The 22,573-nt window shown below is 52.0% G+C and overlaps 2 protein-coding genes across 4 annotated transcripts; both read right to left on the bottom strand.

The window, feature by feature from the left end:
- Positions 1-4,065: 4,065 nt before the first annotated feature.
- LOC101765466 lies at positions 4,066-6,084 on the bottom strand. The gene is made up of 3 exons (XM_004974458.1): positions 5,773-6,084; positions 5,244-5,372; positions 4,066-4,146 (listed from the first exon to the last, which is right to left on the bottom strand). The coding sequence occupies exons 1-3, from the start codon at positions 6,082-6,084 to the stop codon at positions 4,066-4,068; spliced, it is 522 nt and encodes a 173-aa protein (XP_004974515.1).
- A 6,249-nt stretch (positions 6,085-12,333) lies between these two features.
- Positions 12,334-17,209, bottom strand: LOC101765865 (4'-phosphopantetheinyl transferase HetI). 3 transcript variants are annotated; one of them, XM_004972989.2, is made up of 8 exons: positions 16,686-17,209; positions 15,361-15,536; positions 14,367-14,431; positions 14,172-14,273; positions 13,919-14,074; positions 13,318-13,416; positions 13,069-13,198; positions 12,334-12,983 (listed from the first exon to the last, which is right to left on the bottom strand). In XM_004972989.2, the coding sequence occupies exons 1-8, from the start codon at positions 16,808-16,810 to the stop codon at positions 12,877-12,879; spliced, it is 960 nt and encodes a 319-aa protein (XP_004973046.1). In that variant the 5' UTR covers positions 16,811-17,209; the 3' UTR covers positions 12,334-12,876. The 3 variants fall into 3 exon arrangements, with proteins under 3 accessions (XP_004973046.1, XP_022683402.1, XP_022683403.1); XM_022827667.1 differs by having other exon boundaries at positions 15,361-16,598; positions 16,686-16,812; XM_022827668.1 differs by lacking the exon at positions 16,686-17,209 and adding an exon at positions 15,077-15,241 and having other exon boundaries at positions 15,361-16,679.
- Positions 17,210-22,573: the final 5,364 nt, after the last annotated feature.

Below are 22,573 nucleotides of genomic sequence, written 5' to 3'. Positions count from 1 at the left end.
GCGTTTCATTTGAGCGACACATGTGTCTTCAAAAATCCATGCCCAAGGCATAGCTGATTCCTTCTCTTTCTAAGTCTTCAATAGGTTGGTGTGGTTGTGATCGACCAAAGTCAATTTCTCTTCGCTTGTGATATTGTGAATGGCATCATCGTAGGCTGATTTTATTGCTCCACCTATGTTATCTATGAAATCACTATAGTAAGTTGCTTTCTTATTTGCGGCGGAGGTGTTCGCTGCGTTGGCATAATAGTAATGGAGGCAGTGAAGATAGAATGACTCATTTCTCTCACATCTGTTCTACGGGCTTAGGTCTTGCGCAATATGATCAAAACAATAGTTTCTTTGGTATCTAAATAGACGACATAGTTTTGCGACATTTAAAGTAGTTCCTCAGCTTTCATGTTGGAGTAGTAGAGATTTGATGCATTGTACAAAGGAAGAAATGATTTGAACAATGGAAAATTCATACCTGCGCTTTTGGTTACGATAACGCCTTCATGTTTACTTCAGTTTTAAAGTGGTTACCATGTGGAAAGGTCGTAGCTTGAAGAGATGAAAGTGTGTTGCATCTTGGATAGCTATTTATATAAGATAGTCCTAGTTTGTAGGCAAAGGTGGACACGTATGAAATGTCGTGGTAGCTAATCTTCTTGTCGTGTATTCATCGTGTCCTGCAAGTGCTGCGCATGGAAGTATGTTGCACCAAGCTTCTTTGAGCCGCTCTGCCCTCTGATTTTGCTGCGTAGGGGAATCTTTATCAGGTTGGGCTGCTTCCAGTCATGCGATGTATGGCTTCATATCTTCTAGAAGTTAGACAGGAAACCCGCGTTCTGGAAGATTGTGCAACGTGCACGTTGGCGCTGCCACCGTGGTTGCTTAAGCAAATGCATCCAACTGGATCGTCCTTGTGCTGAATAATTGGATATCGTATCCACTGCTTAAAGCTGCCATGTTTAGTACGTATTTGTTTGTCTCTCTTTATATTCCAATAAGGTCGGTGATCTTGATGCCACACACTCAGATGTGTGTTCATCTTCAGATACTACTCCATGCTACCTGCCCTTTGTGTTTTGTTCCATAACTAGGTATAATATCCTAGTCAGTGTGCCATCTGTTTTGTGTTTGTTGTGTTTATCTGTGTGTCTAGTCTTGTATATGTGTGATATCCTTCAATCGACAATGTGGTTTCCACCCTCTGATGCACCCGGACGAGAATTTCGTCGATCTGGTGAGGACTTCACGCTCGTGTTCTTTTTTCTAGCATTTCTTGGTTAGCCGCTCTAACGCGGAGTTTTCGTGTCTGCAGGGTCACATGGCCAATGTCGTTGACTCCCGCCCGCCGGTGCCAGAGGACGCTGAGCGGCGGCAGCAGAACCGCCTCCTCGCCGAGAAGCAGAAGAGGCGCAAAGACAAGGAGACAGCGAGGAAGAAACGGAAGGCCGCCAAGGAGTTCCAACGGCGGTGGCAAGGCAATGTCGTGTCGGACGACGACGATGACAACGATGAAGATGAGGAGGAGGAAGAGGAGGAGGAGTTCGTTCTGGCCCCCCGGCCGGGCGCGCTCGTCATCTGGGAGCAGCGCCCCCAAACGGACGCGGGGGACGAGCCGAGCGGACCGCCCACCCAGGACTCGACCCCGCAAAGCTCTAGGGCCGCGCCCTAGGGGTCGGCGCGGGGCGCGCCTCAGGAGTCGACGAAGCCGACCCCCAACCCTCTGCCTACGTCCCAAGAGCAGAGGGGTAGCAGCAAGCGGCCGCTACCAGATGCCCCAAGGTTGGCGTCGGGCTCGGAGGCGAAACGCACCCGCCGTCCCCGTGCTGAGGGAGTGTAAGTGGAAATTCCTCGCGCATCTTATTCCTTCCCTAGCGTCAAGCCATTTTTTGATGATGTTGCTTTTGCTTCACAGCGCCCCTCGGGACTTTGTCCCGCCGCTGGCGCCGAAGAAGGTGTTGCGGGTGTCGTCCGCCTCTGCGGGGCGATCCACGACCCTGTTGGCGGCTAGCGGCGGTGTCGCCAGGGAGACCACGGAACCTACCGCAGAGGGGCCTCAACGACGGCAATCGAAGGTAGGATGCCGCAGCCGGGCATGGGGCAGGGTCCGACCCCTGCTCCTCCAAGCTCCTCCGCGGCCGACCCTGCGGGGCAAGGTGTTGCCCCTGGGGTCCCTCTGACCGGCGAGGTGATAGACCTCGACGACGAGGCGGAGGAGTAGCCTGTGGGTCCGGCGAAGGTGACGGAGATGGCGGCGGCGGAGGTGGGGATGGTTGCCCCAGCGACCGCGACGGAGGCGCCGGCAGCGGAGGAGGTGGGGATGCCTGCCCCAGCAGCCGCGACGGAGACGCCAGTGGTGGCAGGGGCGGGAACGCCTGCCCCGGAGATCATGACGGAGGTGGGGACGCCTGCCCCGGCGGCCATGACGGAGGCCGTGGCGGTGGCAGAGACGGGAACGCCCGCTCCGGCAGCCGCGACGGAGATGGTGGCGGACGTGCCGGGGCCATCGTTGAGGCCAGCGGCGTCAGAGGTGGTGGCACCTGCCCCAGCGGCGGTGTCGGAGACGGCGGCGTCGAGGGCGGCCAGAGCGGCTCCCACCCTTGCCCCAGTTAATCCCGTTCCCAAGGCGTGGGTTGGGCCTATCCTGCGCTGGAGGTTACGCAATGACCCGCAGCGGCCCCTCTTCGTGCTGGACGATGTCGAGGAGTGGGTCAAGTGGTAGGCGGTGCAGGGTGGGCTTGCAAATGTCCACGCTGCCCTGTCTTCCGCGATGGGGGAGCTGGACGGCGTCGTCGTTCCTGGTAGCCAGGTATGGTGTTTTCCCCGGTGGTTGTTTTCCTCTTATCTCTTCGTTGCTGGGCGTAAATTGTTTTGTAGGCCCTCCAGGACTGCAGCCGAGGGAAGTCCGAGTTCCTCCGGCTCGAGCGGGGGCTCTGGGAACGCTTCTCTGTGGAGAGGAAGCGGACCAGGGAGCTGACCACGCAGGTTGCCGCCGCTCAACAAGTCATCGACGACCTGTGCAGGCGTGAGCAGGGAGCGTGGGAAGACGCACGGTGGGCGGAGGACAAGTTCCAAGCCGTCGTCGAGAAGGCTCGCCTTGATCGCAAGGAGTTCTAGGCCGCTGCTGAGAAGGCCCGCCTCGATGCCGAGGAGCTCGCACGGCTGAAGAGGGAATACGAAGCCCTTCAGAAAACCGTCGAGCGTATCCGGCACGAGTGGCAAAAGGCTTGGCAGACCGGGACTTCGAGGCGACCCGGAAGGACGAGGCCAAGAAGATGGCGACAGAGCTCAGGGCGGAGGTCAGTCAGCTCCACGTGCAAGTGCACGGGCTTCAGACCGCCGTGGCCCAGGGGCTCGACCGGGAGCGTGAGCTGAAGGCTCAGTCCGAGGGTAAGGCTCTTCTTGTCTCTTTTGCGTTTGTGGTGTTGCGATGGTTTCTGACTTGGCGGGTTTTTCTGGACGGGCCTTGCAGACGAACTCACCCGGTTGAGGGAGGTTCGTGTTGTCTGCGACGGCCTCGGCATGGTCCAGGGGGAGGGGACGAGTTCGTTGGTGGCTCGTGTCCGTGAGACGTACCAGCGGGCCCGCGAGATCGCTCTGGAGGCGCTCCACGTCGGTGTGAGGCGGGCCTTCGGCGTCTTCGGCTCCCACTATTCCGGCATCAACTTCGCCGGGATGAGCGGGGGTACGCCTCCAGCTACTCCAAGGCCGACCTGAACAAGATCGACGCATCGGTGCTCAACCCAGCGGAGACCTTGGTGAAGCTTCTAGAGGATGAAGCCGTCCCGCCCGAAGACCCAAGGACGAGCTAGCTGTATCGGGCTTAGACGCCCCAGAATGTAAATATGTTAGTCAACTTTGGACTTGCTTTTGTTATGGCCACAGAGGCCTTTTCTATAACTTGTTGAAAAAAGTTTTCGACCCTCTTTCTTGTTTTTTGGGTTTGGAAAGTTTAGAGTGCAAGTCGAGTGCGTCAGTAAGCGCTGATGAGCGAAGGCACCGTAGCCGCTGGGGCGTAGGTATTTCGCAGTCTAATCAGTCTTGCCTGAGCGTCGTTCCTGCACTCTTTCCTTTTCACGCCCAAACATTTAGGAAGAGAGTCAGCTCGGAGAAATGGTGTTTTGAGAAGATGTCAAGTGACTTGAGCCGGAGCCCCTGGTAGCCCCCGAGGGATATGCGACCCTGGGGCAGAGCCCGGGTCGGATATCCCTGAGTTCGGTACGAAACTCGAACGAATCAACTCAAAACTGCCCTTTTCCGTGAATTAACAAGTTACAAGGGTATGGATGTACAAAACTCGAAAACAGAAACTAAGGGTAGAAGCGTTGTAGCTACTCTATGTTCCAAGCATTGTTGAAGATCTGTCCGTCAGGGGTTGCCAGCTTGTACGTGCCTGGCCGCAGTACTTGCGCGATGATGAAGGGGCCTTCCCATGGAGGGGTCAGCTTGTTCCGGCCTTTGTTGTCATGGACGAGGCGGAGCACCAGGTCACCGACGTTGAAGGCTCAGCCTCGCACCTTACGACTGTGGTATCGTCGTAAGGCCTGCTGGTACTTGGCCGAGTGCAGCAGGGCCACATCGCGCGCTTCATCGAGCTGGTCTTGTGCGTCTTCGAGCGATGTCTGGTTCCCCTGTTCGTCGTACGCCTTGACCCTCGGCGATCTGTACTCCAGGTCGGTGGGGAGGATTGCCTCGGACCCGTAGACCATGAAAAATGGGGTGAAGCTGGTCGCCCTACTGGGGGTCGTCCTCAGACTCCATAGGACCGCGGGGAGCTCCGCAACCCACCGGCCGCCAAACTTTTTGAGGCGGTCGAAGATCCATGGCTTGAGACCCTGGAGTATCATGCCATTGGCCCGTTCAACCGGTCCGTTCGTGCGGGGATGCGCCATGGCTGACCAGTCCACTCAGATGTGGTGGTCGTCGCAGAACTAGAGGAATTTCTTCCCGGTGAACTGCGTGCCGTTGTCCGTGATGATGGAGTTGGGGACTCCGAAGCGATGGATGATGTCGGTGAAGAACTGTACCGCCTGCTCGGACTTGATTTGCGTGACCGGTCGTGCCTCGATCCACTTGGAGAATTTGTCGACGGCGACAAGCAGGTGGGTGAAGCCCCCGGGCGCTTTCTTGAAGGGCCCGACAAGGTCCAGACCCCAGACCGTGAAGGGCCACATGATGGGGATGGTCTGGAGTGCCTGTGCGAGCAGATGAGTTTGGCGCGCGAAGAACTGGCACCCTTCGCAGGTGCATACCACGTGGGTGGTGTCGACGACCGTCGTCAGCCAGTAGAAGCCCTGCCGGAAGGCGTTCCCAATGAGGGTTCTTGGTGCGGCGTGGTGGCCGCAGGCTCCGGTGTGGATGTCCTCAATCAACGCCTTTCTCTGCTCGATCGGGATGCAGTGCTGGAGGATGCCGGTGTGGCTCCGCTTGTAGAGCTCCTGGTCAATGATGACGAAGGATTTGGCGCGACGCGCAATCCTACGTGCCTCCGTCTTGTTCGTCGGGAGTGTCTCGCGGATGAGGTAGTCGAGGTACGAGGCTCTCCAGTCAGACGGGGGGTCGGGCCCCTCTGCTGGGTTCACATCAATCTCCATGACCTCGGGGTCGGAGGGATCGGCCTTTGGGTCCAAGGCAGATGGAGAGCTCCTGGTCAATGATGACGAAGGATTTGGCGCAACGCGCAATCCTACGTGCCTCCGTCTTGTTCGCCGGGAGTGTCTCGCGGATGAGGTAGTCGAGGTACGAGGCTCTCCAGTCAGACGGGGGGTCGGGCCCCTCTACTGGGTTCGCATCAATCTCCATGACCTCAGGGTCGATGCCCGATCCCTGGGCAGGTGGCGCGTTGCCGACCTCTCCTGGGTCAGCGTCCGAGTTTGGGGCAGGTGGCGCATCGCCGACCCTTCCCGGCTCTTTGTAGCGGATAGAGGGCTTGTACTGGTCGCTGACGAAGACGCCGTCGGGGATGGGCTTTCGGTCGGATGCCGCCTTTGCCAGCTCGTCAGCTGCCTCGTTGAAGCGTCTTGCGACGTGGTTGAGTTCTAGTCCGCCAAACTTGTCTTCGAGCTTGCGGACCTCGTCGTAGTACGCCGCCATCTTGGGGTCGTGGCAGCTCCACTCCTTCATGACTTGTTCGATGACTAGCTGAGAGTCGCCTCGGATGTCCAGTCGTCGGATGCCTAGCTCGATGGCGATGCGAAGCCCGTTGAGGAGAACCTCGTACTTAGCGACATTATTAGATGCAGGAAAGTGGAGGTGGATCATGTACCTCATACGCACGCTGAGAGGAGAGACGAAGACCAGACCCGCTCCGGCGTGGGCCTTCATCAACGACCCGTCGAAGTACATTGTCCAGTACTCCTGCTCCTCCGGCGCGGATGGCGTCTGGATCTCCGTCCACTCTGCGATAAAGTCGGCGAGTACCTGAGACTTGATGGTTGTACGGGGGGGGGGCGTAGGTGATGCCCTAGTCCATGAGCTCGAGTGCCCACTTCGCGATCCGTCCCATGGCGTCCTGATTCCGGATCACTTCGCCGAGGGGGAACGACGAGCCAACCGTCACGGGATGGGAGGTGAAGTAGTGGCGTAGCTTCCTCTTCATGATGAGGACGGCGTAGATAAGCTTCTGGATCTGCGAGTAGCACGCCTTGGACTTGGAAAAGACCTAGCTGATGAAGTACACCGGGCGCTGCACCTTGAGGGCGTGTCCCTCCTCCTCTTGTTCCACCACCAGAGCCGCGCTGACCACCTGGGTGGTCGCCGCGATGTAGAGTAGGAGGGGCTCCCCGTCGGTTGGTGGGACCAGGATCGGGGCCTTCGTCAAGAGGTTCTTGAGCCGGTCAAGTGCCTCCTAGGCCTTGGTGGTCCACATGAAGCGGTCGGTCTTTTTCAGGAGTCAGTAGAGAGGGAGCTCCCGTTCACCGAGGCACGAGATGAAACCGCTCAGGGCCGCCAAGCATCCTGTGACGCGCTGGACTCCCTTTATGTTTCGAATCGGCCCCATGTCGCTGATGGCTGCTATTTTCTCCGGGTTGGCTTCGATGCCGCGCACGGAGACAATGAAACCTAGCAGCATGCCCCTCGGAACCCCGAAAATGCACTTTTTAGGGTTGAGCTTGATGCGCTTGTCTCTTAGCCTTTCGAAGGCTAGTTCAAGGTCGGGGACGAGCTGATCGCCCTTCTTGGATTTGACTACGATGTCGTCTACGTAAGCTTCAACGGTTCACCCGATGAGGTCCCCGAAACACTTAAGCATGCATCGCTGGAACGTAGCCCCCGCGTTTTTGAGGCCAAATGGCATCTTAACGTAGCAATAAGGGCCGAAAGGGGTAATGAAAGAGGTCGCGAGCTGGTCGGACTCTTTCATCGTGATTTGATGGTAGCCAGAATACGCGTCAAGGAAGCTAAGGGTTTCACACCCGGCGGTTGAGTCGACTATCTGATCTATACGTGGCAAAGGAAACGGATCCTTTGGACACGCCTTGTTGAGACCGGTATAATCAACACACATCCTCCATTTTCCATTCTTTTTTCGTACAAGAACAGGATTAGCTAGCCACTCGGGGTGGTACACTTCCTTGATGAATCCGGCCGCCAAAAGCTTCTGGAGCTCCTCGCCAATGGCCTTGCGCCTCTCCTCATCAAAACGACGCAAGCTTTGCTTCACCGGTTTGGAGCCGGCCTTGATGTTCAAGGAGTGCTCGGCGACTTCCCTCGGGATGCCGGGCATGTCCAAGGGTTTCCACGTGAAAACGTCGCTATTCGCGCGGAGGAAGTCGACGAGCGCGCTTTCCTATTTGGGAGATAGGGTAGCGCCGATCCGTACGATCCGGCCGTCGGAGCTGCTAGGGTCGAGGGGGACCTCCTTGACGCCTTTGGTGGCCTCGAAGGAGGTGTCAGACTGCTTGGAGTCGGGCTGGTCCTCGGCGCTCTCCGCGAGCTAGACTGCAGGATCCTCTGTGCAGGTGATGGCTGCGGCGTACTCGCAACACTCCACGTCACACTCATACGCCTTCTGGAAAGACGTGCCGACGGTGATGACCCCGTTGGGCCCCGGCAGCTTGAGCTTGAGGTAGGTATAGTTGGGGATGGCCATGAACTTGGCGTAGCACGACCTCCCCAAGATGGCCTGGTAGGTTCCACAGAAACCCACCACCTCGAAGGTGAGGACCTCCTTCCTGTAGTTGGAAGGAGTCCCGAAAGTGACGAGAAGGTCGATCTGCCCAAGAGGCATCACCTGTTTCCTCAGCACGATGCCATGGAATGGGCCTTGCTGGGGCGGAGGCGGGAGCGGTCGATCCCCATGGCATCGAGAGTCTCAGCGTAGAGGATGTTGAGGCCGCTGCCTCCATCCATGAGCACCTTGGTGAGGCGTGTTGTGCCGACAACGGGGTCGACGACGAGCGGGTAGTGTCCTGGCTGCAGGACGCGCCTCGGGTGGTCGGATCGATCGAAGGTGATTGCAGATCCCGACCAGTCGAGGAAGGCCGGTGTAGCAGGCTCGGCCGCGTAGACCTCGCGACGCTCCAGCTTCCAGTGGCGCTTGGAGTCGTAAGCCGCCGGCCCGCCGAAGATCATGAAGCAGCCGTCCACCTTGGGAAAGCCATCTTCCTTCTCCTCGCCGTCCTTCTTCTCCTCTTCGGGCTTCCGTCTCCGGTCGCCCTTCACTGGGTTACCTACAAAATACCTCTTCATGAGGTTGCAGTCTTTGTAGACATGCTTCGCAGGGAACTCGTGGTTCGGGCACGGTCCCTCGAGTAGCTCGTTGAAGAAACCGGGGGTGCCCTCTGTGGGGGGGGGGGGCTGCCCCCGCTTGCGCTCAGCAACGGCCACGAGGTGAGCCTCGCGCCGCTGCTTATTCTTCTTCTTCTATTGGTGGTTGGAGGTGCCTTCGTCGACGTCCTCCTCCCGCTTTGCCTTACCCTTGGAGCGGTTGAAGATCGCCCCGACGGCCTCTTTGCCCGAGGCGAAGCTGGTGGCGATGTTGAGGAGCTCCTCCGTGGTCCGCGGGCCCCAGCGTCCCAACTCGTGGACAATGGGCCGGCAGGAAGTTCCTGCCAGGAAAGCTCCTATGACGTCGGCATCCGCGATGTTGGAGAGCTCGGTGCGCTTCCTGGAGAAGCGCCGGATGTAGTCCCGGAGGGACTCGTCTGACCCCTGGCGGCAGCTCCTGAGGTCCCAGGAATTGCCAGGGCGTATGTACGTGCCCTGGAAGTTCCCCACGAAGATCTCCTTGAGGTCGTTCCAGCTACAGGTACGACCCGAAGGGATGTGCTCCAGCCAGGCTCGCGCCGAGTCGGCCAGGAAGAGTGGGAGGTTGCGGATGATGAACAGGTCATCGTCCGTCCCACTGGCCTGACATGCAAGCCGGTAGTCACTGAGCCATAGCTCAGGGTTCATCTCCATGGAGTACTTGGCCACGTTCATGGGCTGCCTGAAGCGCGCCGGGAATGGCGCGTTCAGGATGCGCGCGGAGAAGGCCCTGGACCCCGCTGGGTCGGGGCTCGGGCTGCGATCTTCTTCGCTGTCGTAGCGGCCACCACGGTGGACGTGGTAGGTCCACCCCCTCCTCCCTGTCCGCGCGGGAGCGCCGCCGCGCGTCCAGTGTGTCGCGGGCATCGCGGACGGGGCCGATGCGCCGGTGAACGGACTGAGCCCCGCCTCTTGCGGGTGGCGGGGTCCATCGAGCGGGCGCAGCCTGGTTCGCCCTGTGGGGAGGCTGGTGGACAGATTCCCCCCGCCTCTCGGGAGGTGCGGTGGACGCTGCCCTACTGGCGTTTTGCCCGCGTCGCCGGGATGTGGAACTCTCCGCCTGCTGGACGGCGGTGCACTTGAGCAGGTTGCGCACCTCCTGGTGCGCCTGACGCTCCTCGGGCATCGCCGGCTCCGGGAGTCGTCGAAGTAGGGCCGCCGCTGCGGCGATATTCTGATTGGCACGGGCGAAGAGCTGAGGGCGATCTTCGTCCACGCAGATGCATTGCTGGACATCGCACGCCCGTTGTCGTGCCCCGCCTTCGTTGCGGGGGCGCTCGACCTCCTGGCGGGACGCCGCGCGCGCCTCCGGCTGTCGTGGTCGCACCGGGGCCCTGGCAGGGGCCCCAGTCGTGGCCGCGGCGCGCGGTGGGGGAGTCCGCTGCCTCCCTTCGGTGCTGTCATCATTGGATCCCTCGGAATGCATGTCGGCCATGAAGCACTCACGCGAGGGGTGGTGGCTCCCGTTGTTGGAGCCGGCGTCGGAAGTTGTCCTCGCCACGCCCACGAGCTCGTTGCTCGTGGGCGGCACGGTCATAGACCGTGCTAGGAGACGACCGTAGGTCGGCGTGGCGTTGCGCAGCCCAAAGGGCCGCTCCTCCGAAGGAGGCCCCTCGGCGCGCGCCCGGCCGCTCGCCACTACCCCGGCAGCGGAGCCAGAGATGATGGGGCGAGCGGGTAAGACAAGGAGAGGGATCAGCTCGATCCCCTCCCTGGTGGCTAGGAAGTCCAGACTCCCGAAGCGGACGAGGGAGCTCGGAGCAAAACCGGCGTCGTGGCTGGCCATCTGAAGCCGGTGATGTACGCGCAATGGTCCCCTACCTGGCGCGCCAACTGTCGTTGTCAAGATTAGTGGATCAAGACTACAGCTAGTAAATTTCTTTTATGCGTGTAAGGCTTCGGATGGTGGCGTGGGAGACACGGGGTTTAGACTGGTTCGGGCAAGGAAAAGCTCTACGTCCAGTATGAGGAGCTGCTCGTGTTACCCACGCGGGGTCTGTAGTAGGGGTTACAGGTGGGCGAGAGAGGGAGCTGGTCCCAAGTCTCTTGGGTGTGCACTGATGCTCTAAGGGAGAGTATGTGGGTTCTGTTGGCTTGAGAGTCCCCCTGTCTCAGGGCCCCTGGTTCACCTTTTATAGCGCAAGGAGAGCTCGGGGTTACAGATGAGTCAGGTGTGAGGAGAAGTAAAAGAGATAAGCTAAGTAAAGTAAAATACAAGGAGAGGGACCAAATCCCTGGGTCGCCGCCTCCTGCTCCAGCCTTCGGCCCCTGTCAGCACGTCCACCGGAGGAGGGCGGCTGCCCTTAGATCCTATCGACGATCCTCCTGGCGACCGCTGCCGCCAAGCATGATGATGGTGTTCGGTTATGGCAACTGTGCGCGTCGGGGAAGACGGCTTACCCCTGTTGTCCTGCTTGCGGCCTGTGGAACACGGACGTTGCGTCCCTGTCACCAGATACGCGAGGCGCGAGAGCGGGCGGAACTCCCTCCTGTTCCAGGCGGTGCAGGCCATGAGTGCCTCTTGACAAATCAAGGGGAGCCGCGGCCACTGTAGCCTGTGCGATCGCGGCCACTGTAGCCTGTGCGGTCGCGGCTACAGTGTCCCACCCGGGTACTTGCGGCGGTCACGTCGAGGGGCGCGGGCGCCTTTCTGCGTGTCAGAGCCGCGGTGCATTTATGGCAAGATCAGTGAGGGGCTCACGAGATCCGCGCCCTCGTCTGCCGGTCCGCGCCCGAGGCGGATCCTTGTCCTGTGGGCTCGGATGAGTCCAACCCCCCACGCCCGGGGTCAGGCGAGGCGGAACCTTGCGGCGAGGGGTCGGACGCATCCGACCCTAGGACCGTGGGTCGGGCGAAGCGGAGTTTTGCCATCGAGGGGTCGGGGGTGCCCGACCCTGGGGGTCTGGGTCGGGAGAGACGGAGCGTGATGTTCCCCGCTCATGCTGGGCCGGCAGCAATCGTCGCTAGGTGGACCTGGGCCTTCATGATTGTTGTTTTAAGGGTCATTAGGAGGTCGTTAATATTTCCCCCCAACATCCGGTTATACCGACCGAGACCTCAATACAGTATAATCCATCAACTATACACAATATATCCCTCTTACAATTTGTTTGACGGGCATAGTATGTTCCACGTGTTTCAAAGTTAAAAAAAAAGGAAGGAATGTAGTAGTACCTCGTACAAGAAATTAGAAGGCACATGTGTAACCAAAAGTATGTCGTTCTACCTTAAACAAAATTTCGCGCTTGCAGGTTAGTTCTACACGCACAAACAGATCAGGGAGGTAACATGGATCTTATGAAAAAGCAAATGATGCAATATCTTTTGCCTGAAACGATTTTAAACACAAACTACTGCTTATTGCACAACAGCCATCACACTTTCTGGCTGAGGAAGTTGAAGCAGCTAGAGTACAGACGGGCCTGTTTGATCGATGTCATCACAAGCTTGGCGAGTTTTTTTAATTCATAGCCACAGTTGTGGCAATTCTTTTTCTACTGCATGGGTCATATACGTCAGACTAAAAAGCTATGCTCAAACGAATTACCAAAAGCTACATGACCTATCAAAAAAAAAACGGAGCATGACCTGTTATTGGGCTCACAGGAGAGAGGCAATTTGGTCATTGAAAAATGTTAACGTACTACATCAACTGCAATCGGCGTAGGAATCCTAACTGATTCCTCAGCAGCAAGACATCATTCTATTACAGCATCGAAAGCCTACGTGTTACATTCCAATCATAAAGATGCATTCTAGAACCACAATGATTCGTACAGCATTCGAATCAAGATATGCTGCACCGAACTTTTCAAAGGTGGAAGTCTAGCCATACATATAGATGCAACTCCAAAAATACGTCAGATAGCAACTGCTGACATCCTTGACTAATCAGTCGAATGCAAGCCTGCTACAGTAACAATAAAAGAATGGTTTGTCCCTTCAAAAGCAGGTTGTTGTGGTAGCCTTGCAGCTAATAACGAAGTCTTTATTGAGAGTATATGCTGCCGAATTTCCATAGCCCCAACTATAGCGCGACGTCAGTGGTCAGTTTCCCCTCAATACCAGAAAAATGATCAGAGCTTCTCCCCATAAATGGCTCAAATCCATATCACAATGCCATATACTCTAGCACAGTCAACTGATAAATTTTACAGCTTCTGTTCCAGAAACAAGTATGTCTTCTAAGAACGGAATGGTTTTCCATACTTTCAAGCCTAGTGGTGATCGATCATCTTCAGAACCTGTAACATGCAGTGAAAATGTCTGGGAAAAAAAACAGGGTGACACTAGAGTTTGTATGCAAGCTGAAATATTCAAAGAACAGACCTGAACTTCTCGAGTCATCTTCCATACAAGCTGCCATGTAATAAGAACCATATAGCTCAGCAAGTGCGAATTTCCAATTCTCGGACAGACAGTCACAACTAGAGTTGGAATCGTTGAGTGCTTTTGGTTCCTAGAAAGTTGAACAGAAATAAAAGATATATCAGCATTTTCAAGTGCTTTCGTAGGCACAAGATCATTCCTTGTAAGTTGCATAGCAACAAGGAGAAAGGAGGAAAAAGAACTACATACCACAGAAATTTGAATTCCATTATTAGCTGCCAATATGATTGAGAATTTATTGAAAGGAGCACCTGAAAACCCTCTTCCAAGAGCTTTTACGTATGCTTCCTAAAAAAGATTCAGGCATCAATGATATCCATGTAAGCAATGTCTTTCGCAGCATCATGTCAGTAAATCATTACTGTTAATGTCTAGCTTATGTAGGAAATGACAACTAAGCCGTTCAATGATATCCAAATGAATTGGAACCAAGGTGCGTGCGAAGGTGAGGTCATAGATGATTTCATTTGAGGGGTTATTCATGAAATGACCATCCATGCAACCATTGCATCTCCTTTAATATGATCCATCAAAACCCTATCAAACAGCTAACATCAACAGTGAACACGCTAGCACCAATAGGATTGCTCTAAAATACATACTTGCATCACTACAGAAAAGGGCAGTGAAGTTGGTCACGGTATGCCCCAAGTGGTAGGTTTCTGGTTCAGTTAATAATCACTAGCTTTGCGCTGGATAAATCAACGCTCTAATGAATTTAAACTAATAGCATGAATTAATTGTATAAACAGTTAGATTTAAATATAGGATCAGAGAAGCTCTTACTCACTTTAAGAGTCCATAGTTTGATGAATTCCTTTTGCTGAGCATCAGGATCAGGAAGGTTGACTAGATGATCGAATTCAGAAGGGGTGAAATAACGGTCAGCAAGAGATAAAACATTCTTGGCTGTGTTTCGTTTCTTCTCCTCAATGTCAATCCCAATCTGAGAAAGCATAGTAAACAGCAATATTGGTTGAATAAATATAGGTGTATACTTTTCTTTCCTCTAATTTGGTAATCAGTTACGAAAAGGAACATACAGGAGCATCCATAGTAACTCCACAGGCAATCAAAGACGATGTGTGCGAAATATTGAAATGCAAAGGCCACTCTATCCTATCATCATCAGCCCGCCACAGTATCTGATCAAACATGGTGACAAACAAAAGCAAAATTAATCGACCTCTTGATTACAGAAAAGATAGCACTGTAAAAGTTTATTTGTAACCTCTTACCTCAGGTTTGCCAAATTTGTTCTTCTTAAACTCAAACAATCTTGGATCGATTTTACAATCTGTATCTAGTCTAGTCGAAACAAATTAGCAGAAATCATATCAGTAATTCTATAGCACTATTGCCAAAACATGCTCAACCTACACAAAATGAAAGTAGTAACAAGAACATATAATCGACAAGATACAGTGCCATACTCAAACACTGAGAAACATGTCCATGCGGCGCGTCGAATGGTTTAGAAGCAAGAATAATTGTGTTTACTATCATAATTTAACATTAAGAGTGCTTTATTGGATACATTCCATTTATCATATTTACATAGTTCTAGAAAGATTGCAAATAAAGAAGAAAGCCAGGGAAATTTGGATTTCAGGACCAGATCATGGGTACTGGAATGGAATGCACCTAGTAGTCCATAGAATGTAACTAGATACAAGAATCCGTTCAAGACCAACATTACAATAGTATGTAGATGGTTCGCCATTTATGGGCTTCTACAATACAGATAAACGTACAAATGAAGGTGATGTTTTCAAGTCCAAAACTCGAGTCTAACCGCCTGAGTATCAACTAGGCCGATTAATCATGACTAATTGGGACTAATCAAGTGACTCTACAACTAAACGTGGTTAGAATCAAATCACCCCAGTTCTGATTAGAACAATTAATTGATGATTAGTCGGACGACTTGAGAACACTAGGCATGCACCTGTATGATTGTATGCATCCCCATGTGACATGGGTCAAACAGAACAATCCCTCCAATAAAAACACCACCATTTTCTTCCAGTGATACCAAGTTGTGCATGTCATTACAAATATTTATGACTATATAGTCCAACTTGAACCGCCAGAATGGAAAATTTCTGTACCCCTGATATGTATGTGTAAGTGTAACATCTTAGTTTGATTCCTAATCTAAATGACAGTAACGAGCATGAAAATTCAATGAAATGCAAAATAAAATTCGATAAGTAGTTGATGGTTTCGTACATCTCGAGAGGGTGGTGCGCACCAGTGCACGGGACAGCACAGCAACTTTCTGCAAATTTTCCCCATTCATGGACAAAGCATTCTTCCTTTCAGAAGGGGAAAGGAGCTCCATGTACATCTTCAATTGGGAGGCGTCATTCAACTCATCAGGGGAAAGATACCAAATGTGCACCTCTCTACAACAAATTAACTCATAATTAGTGTTCAATGCCTTGATGACATCACAATTACAAGAAAGAACAACTAATTGTTTCCAAATATAAACACATGAATTATATTCTTAAGTCCAGCATTTAGTCCAATCCTGGAGAAAAACTTTAGTCAATAGCATCTCTGGTTACTTTCGTGGGTTTGTTGGTTTGCGCCCTCAGAAGCTCAATTTTGGAACCATTTGGTCTTGACAAGGAAGAGCATTGTTTATCTTACATCCACTAGTTTAAGCATCAAATTTGATGCAGAAATATGCAGCATCCAAGATATCAAAGGTCCCAAGTTACGGCCCCTTTATCATACATGAGGTGTTAGCCATTAGTCGTAGTATAAATAAATACTTCAGATTATCTCGTTTCCAACTTTTCTTTGGGGAGAGACATAATAAGAATATTGAGGTATACTACAGCTTTTGCGGTATGAACTAAACTGGCTCGAACTAATTGTCTAATTCAAAAGCAGGGGCAAAAGCGCACAAAATGAGAAAATAACAAACAGTCAGCAGGCAAACATGAGATGGTTCTTGTCCGATAATCTGAAAGTTGTTCACAAAGGAAAAAGGTCTGAAAGACCCAACTAAACAGCACCATCGAATTTGCCTTTTGCAACAATGGCACTCTATCCTGACTGTCTTTGCTACGGAGCAAAATATTCACATCCATTCAGGCAGCAGATTGCAGAAGGCGAACTGGTCGTCCGATGCAACCAGTGGTGGATTCCGGGAGCTGAAAACAAAACTCAAAATCCAGAATGGCAACACTAAACCACCAAATAGCTGTTCGAAACTGAAGCACAACAACGTGTTCATAGCAGAAGCGAAAATCACACAAAAGGGGAAGGAGTGGAACTCCCCGGTGCATTTCGGTCGCTCAATGAATTCCCCTGCTCAGTAGATGATAACAAAAGGTCCAACCTGTACCCAAGTATAGTGCGTGACAGCCTGAATCCAAACCCCAACGATCCCTCGAGAGATCTGAGTCCACTTCTCTCTTCCCATCCCTACCTCTGAACGAATCTACGACCAGCACCTGAACAAGTTACGCTCGAAACTGTTCGTCCCAAACAATCACAGGATCAGGGAGCTAATGCGCTAGAAAAGGAAGGGACAACGGCACCTTCGGGACTGGAGCCGCGGCGGGGGCGAGAGCGAGGAAAGGAGACGCCCGCCGGTGACCCCCGGCGTCCGGGGAGGAGGCGGTGGCGGCAGCGGCATCGCGCGGCGGAGCAGGCACTGGCGCATCGGGCTGAAAAAACTGGCCCGACGGCCCGCGGGTCAACCCGGTGACCCGACGTCTCCCCGCTTCGTCGATGCCGGCTCCCCTCCTCTGCTCGTAGATGCTCGTCGTCAACGGCGGAGCAGGGCGCACGCTCAGGCCGGTCGGCGCGCCGCCAGGCTGGAGCTGGGGGCGGTTGCTGGATCGCCGGCCTAGTGGATGAGGGCAGCCGCGTGCCCGCCCGTGTGGTTGGCCGCGTGCCCGCCCGTGTGGTTGGCCGCCTCCCGTGCTCGAATCGACGATGGCCGCTTGGGATCTGGCGGCAGCTAAGAGAGGGAGAGGAGAACAGAGGCGGGAGCCTCCTGGGCGTCGGGAGGATGACGACGGGAACACGGAATGGCGGAGGAAGACAGATGGAGAAGATGGCGACTTGGGCCACCTGTTCACGCTAGTTGTATTGATTGTTGGTTGAGATGCTGGGGGTGTCTACTGGTGGGCTGCTCTTGTTGGGCTGGTTGCTGTGCGCCTGGGCCACATGGTGGTGGGAATGTGGGATGGATGATGGATGCAGGTGGTGGAATTTTTCTTATTTTTTTTCTTTTCTAGTCGGGCCATCGGTCGGCGCGCGGGTTAAATTCAAAATCATGCGCCCGACCCGGAATTTGGCTTCAGGTTTAAAATAACGGCCCGTGCCCACCCGATGTGCCGTCCGAGTTTGGGGAATTTTTTTATTTTTATATTTTTTCTTCGATTTTGTAAAAATATATAGTCGAATAAAAAATTTGCAAAATGATCTCATACCGCCGCCGTTTCAACCGGCAGTAGGGATCCGACAGCCCCTACGCGAGTCCTGCCGTCATTTCAGCAGGCGGGAGAGCCCTACCGCCGTTTCAACCAGCGGTAAGGCCCTCACCCCCTTACCGCTGCCGCCGAAGTAGTGCGCGCGCAGATCGAGGTACCCTCGCCTGTTGAAACGGCGGTAAGGACCCTTACCGCCGAATGAACCGGCGGGAGTTCGCCCTATTTAAGCGCCACGCTCGCTCGGTTTACAGAGAGTGCAAGGGGAACCAGAGAGGGAAAGAAGGAAGGAAAGGAAGAGAGAAAGAGAGGAAAGAAGGGGAAGAAGCTATCGTCAACAGGTATATTTTTCAATCTCATAGTATAGTAGATTTAGAAATATCTAGTGGTTTTAGATGTAAAAAATCTAGTATAGTATTCGGTATTTAGTTCATAGTAATTCTAGCAGTATAGTTTGATGTAATTTTAATATTTATATTATACAACCATAGGATGCTAAGGTGTGGAAAAGCTAGGAAACTAAGGTAATCTCAGTGCACGTTATTATGTTAACTGCTAGTCGTATGGATTAGTGTTAGTTGCTTTCAGTTCTGTTGGCGCTGAAAATCGGCCGATGACTCTCAGCGTCGGACACACGACCCGGGAGAATCTGCTTAACTCCTATTCGGGTTGTTGCCCTGGTGCGGTTCGCGCGGCGTGCCAGTCAATCTGACCTGTTGATTGACAAGGAAACAAAAGTATTAAACTACAGGGGTTTCGATCGGCTAAAGTTTCGATCTGTCTTGAAAAGTGTATCAGTGAATCGGCCGATTTACTGTGTAAGTGACCCGCTATAAGGCAACCGATGACCACGTAGCGATTGTAAACTAACTATTCGAGAAATTTAAACAACGCTACAAAGCAATACTTGAAATAGATCTAATCGGCTATGTGATAAATAAAAATAATAAAGAAAAAGCCGACAGTTCGTATCTCAAGCTGGATAACTGCTGATAGAACTAAAACGATAGATAAAACCTATAGTTCTAGTTGATATCGATAACTGGTGAATAAATCTAAATGAAACAATAGCGATGCGCCCAAAGTTAAAGCTTAGATATTACTCGATAAACGGAACTTACAGGATTGGCCGGAGATCGTGTCGATGCAGTCCTGCCAACCCGTACGAACTCGTGAAAGAAAAAGATTTTGGCGAAGTCGCCGACTTGAGAGTAAAGTATGAGGAAAAAGTAGATTTGTTGTATTGATTGATGTGTATTTTTTTACAAGCCTTTCGAGGCAGCTATTTATACCCTGCCATAACTGATTTCCTAACCGACTAGGATCTATCTCTAATTTTAAACGATAACAAATATTTACAAACACAACTCGTATCCGAGTTGGTTATTATTTTCCCACGGGCCAATCTCCTTCTTCAGTGAATCTTCATCCTGACCCACCTTAGGCCCAAACTGGTCAAGGCGTTCTAGCTCCCAATTGGTCAGCCTCCATCGACTCCTTCTGTCAGTCGGCTGAAACACTGTAGTTTTAATCGACCGATTCCCAACTGTAACTTCTAGTCTGCCGCATCGGCCCCCTTTCTCCTCCTTTGACACCGATTCTAAGCACGTGTCAAAATCTGGCATCAACAGGTTCTTACAACAAAAATGGTAAAGGTGGAGTGGTGTTCCATTGACCGGAAATGCCTTCGACCTTTTGCCTCTGCCTAGTGGTGTTCCAGTGCCTATGTGCTTTTGCGGCGATCCTTGCAAGGTAGCCAAGTCCGATGCAGAGGACACGTACATGCAGATGTATTGGATGTGTTCAAACTTTCAGTTTGAGCCTACGCTTCATCATTGCCGCATTAACAAGATGGTGAGGAATTTATGTTCTGTTATAATTATTTTGTATCATATGACATCTTGCATGATTTTTTTTATTTTGTAACAATTGCATTTGTTGCAGACTCCTCCACCGCTCTGTGATTTTGAGCAGTGGATTGACACTGAGATCAAGCCTGAAGATAAGGAGGAGATGCAGTACATTTTTGCGGTGGGCGGCAGAGAACAAGGAGAGGATGGAGAAGAGACTCAGAGAGGAGGCTGCAGAGAAGGAGCACAAGGAAGAGGAGGAAAGGAGGCGTGTTGCTGCGGAGAGGGAGGAGAGGGAGGGGAAGCTTGAGTGTGCACGTCGAGCGAAAGCAGTGATCGAGGAGAATCCCGATGCCCTAAGGAAGGGAAAGTGGCCTCGTTGTACTCAGTAGTCTCTATTATTGGCTAGTTTCATGGTTTATTCATGGATAATGTTGTGTACTGTTGGACCTTTCATTGTGTTGTCCTTAGGTCATGTACTCCGTTATTTGCCGCATATTTGTCCTTCCTTTTTATCGATTATTTCAATTATGTAGTTTTAATAATTATTTCAAAATTGTTTAGACATGTATAGTGAACGCATGGAATCATTGAAAAGAATTAAACTTCTGATCTAGATAGAGTAGTTCGCGAATGAGCACACATCGTACGTTACATAATCGTACACATGATAAAAGATACAAGTCATCCTACACACTAAATGCGTCCTCGCTAAAACGAGGCTCACCGGCACCACGACCACACCTCGCTGCCCGCTGTGCTGCTCTGGTCTGCTGCTGGTTGTACGTCAACGGCTCCAGCGGGCCAATGTTGCGAGTCGGACGTCGTCCCGATGCAGCCTCTGGTGCTGCCGCCGCAGGTGGTGTTGTGAGGTATTGGGTCGCGCCCGGTGGAGGACCCTGCGGGGCGTCAGGCAACTGGGAGGGACCGATCACGTTAGGCTCGACTCGGAAAAGGTCATCGATCCAATTCAGCCAGCAAGCATTCGTGCTCAACCACTCTAGTCACCTTCCAGTAATCCTTCCATTTCCCCTTGTATGCATGCACCCTAAATGGGCAATCATTTCGCACACAGCGGACATCATACACCTTCGGGCTACTCTTTTCCACCCTGAACTGACGCTGCAAAGATAAAGTGCACCATCTCTTAATAGCCACCTTCACTTCATCCCCACTTTGGTACAAAGCCCCCACGCATACCTCATTCTCCCTGTAATCCCAAGGAATATTTTCCCCAATATTGACGTGTAGGGCGGATGGTCATAATTTGACCAATTTCACGGTACAGGATAAGCATCTTCCTCATCGGACGAGTCACCATCCACGGCACCATTGGCCTCCTCTCCTTCCATCTCCAGCTGCTCTACTAACTCAGGAATTTCTTTCCTCTCATCAGCCTCCCCATTTGGTGCGAGGGAGGCAACATCATTCTCTGCATCTCCCGCTTCTTGTTCATCGTAATCAAGTTCTTCATTTCCACCCTCAGTACTCTGCACATCTTTTTCCGCTTCAACTTCATCACCTCCTACTTCTTCTTCAATATGACTGCTATATCCACCCTTCATGAACAGTTGAACATACCATATGATTGGTAAAAATTTTCTCGTGCAACCATTTATGTAAGTCCGATAGCTCGAAGTTCCTTCAAGCGGAAGCAACTCCCAAAAATTAATGTCGGGGTGTCTTTTGACTACAACCCTCACAGACACATCCACTTGATCTCTATCAACACCAAAGTCCCTACAAAGCCACCTGCAAATGCCCCCCCAAGTTCTCTCTTGCTCTTGGAACACACTTGGTGAAACAGGGAAATCCACTCAAATCTACCCCTTCTGGACCATATCTAACCTCCCCCGACCCATAGAACACTTGAAAATTTAAACTATCTGACATGCCTGCCAACATACATGGCATTCCAAATTAATCTTAGCAATATATATCAGTTAACTACAATGACGACTTCAATTCAATAAACAAACAACTATGTAACACTAAACCAGCTTACTAACTAAATTTATCATAGGCATGTACCAGAACTAATATACACAACAAATAAATCTCAGATCCACTAGATATTATAAATCTCAGCTCCACTAAGATTTCTTAAATTTACTATGATCTAAAATAAAGATATTGTACTACCTAAGCTAAATGTACTATACCACCTAAGCTAAATGTACTATACCACCGAAGCTAAATCTATTTTACTGTCTAAGCTAAATCTATTGTACTAACTAAGCTACATTTTACTATATCTAAATTCAGCTAAATGTTTCTAAGTCTCAGATTCACTAGCTATTTCTAAATCTCAGATACACTAATATTTCTAAATCTAGATCTAGTCACTACACTATACTATCTAAACTACAAGATTAAAAAAAAATTACCTGGGAACGACGGAAGAATTTCCTTCCCCCCTTCTTCCCTCCTCCTCCTCTCCTTTCTTCCCTCCTCCTCCTCCACCTCCTCCTCCTTTCTTCCCTCCTCCTCCTCTCCTCTCCTTCTTTTTTTTCTTCCCTTCTTTCCTTTCCTCTCTTTCTCTGGCACTCTCTTTCTCTGTCTGGCGTGGGCGGCGGCCTTCTGGTGCAGGGGGAGGGGGAGGGGCGTGGGCGCCTTTTATGCTGGGCAAGCCCCGCTGTTTGAACCGACGGTAAGGGCCTTACCGTCGATTCAACTGGCGGTAAGGGCCTTACCGCTGGTTCAAACGGCGGAGCTTCCTGTGGTGCTGCGCAGAGGCTTATCCGGTGGGTGACCGTTGGGGCGTTTCGCCTAACTGCCATTTCAACCGGCGGTATAAGCCCATTTTTGCAAATTCTTTATTCGACTCTATATTTCTGCAAAATCAAAAAAAATAAAAAAATTCGAGTTTGGGTTGGATCTGAGTATTTTACGGGTGGGTCAAGTCGGGCAGCCCATGATCATTAGGTCTAGTGAGTAGGGCCGGATCATCGATGGGAACGAGGCATTTGTCGGCAAAACCAATGAGCACGTTGGGGATAGATTCCCATGTGCTCGTAAGGAAGGAACGAGCTAGACTGATTCCCTTGCTTTAACCATCAGGTTCCAGGTCTGACGATCCCCCACTGACCAATCTACTACCTCAAGATATCACTTGGTAGGCTGTCGGGTATAAAACACCGA

Source organism: Setaria italica, chromosome VI (assembly GCF_000263155.2).
Source record: "Setaria italica strain Yugu1 chromosome VI, Setaria_italica_v2.0, whole genome shotgun sequence".
In the NCBI taxonomy this organism is placed as follows: domain Eukaryota; kingdom Viridiplantae; phylum Streptophyta; class Magnoliopsida; order Poales; family Poaceae; genus Setaria; species Setaria italica.
This window is presented reverse-complemented; position numbering and strand designations above follow the sequence as displayed.

Coding starts and splice junctions, on each gene's coding strand:
- LOC101765466 (XM_004974458.1), bottom strand. CDS start 6,084: ATGGCGGCGTACTACGACGAGGTCCGCAAGCTCGAAGACAAGTTTGGC. Junction 5,373..5,772: donor TGGAGATTGATGCGAACCCA/GTAGAGGGGCCC, acceptor CCGATCGAGCAG/AGAAAGGCGTTGATTGAGGA. Junction 4,147..5,243: donor TCGTCGACACCACCCACGTG/GTATGCACCTGC, acceptor GGGGGCTACCAG/GGGCTCCGGCTCAAGTCACT.
- LOC101765865 (XM_004972989.2), bottom strand. CDS start 16,810: ATGCGCCAGTGCCTGCTCCGCCGCGCGATGCCGCTGCCGCCACCGCCT. Junction 13,417..13,918: donor TCAAACTATGGACTCTTAAA/GTGAGTAAGAGC, acceptor AATCTTTTTTAG/GAAGCATACGTAAAAGCTCT. Junction 12,984..13,068: donor AGATGACTCGAGAAGTTCAG/GTCTGTTCTTTG, acceptor TGCATGTTACAG/GTTCTGAAGATGATCGATCA.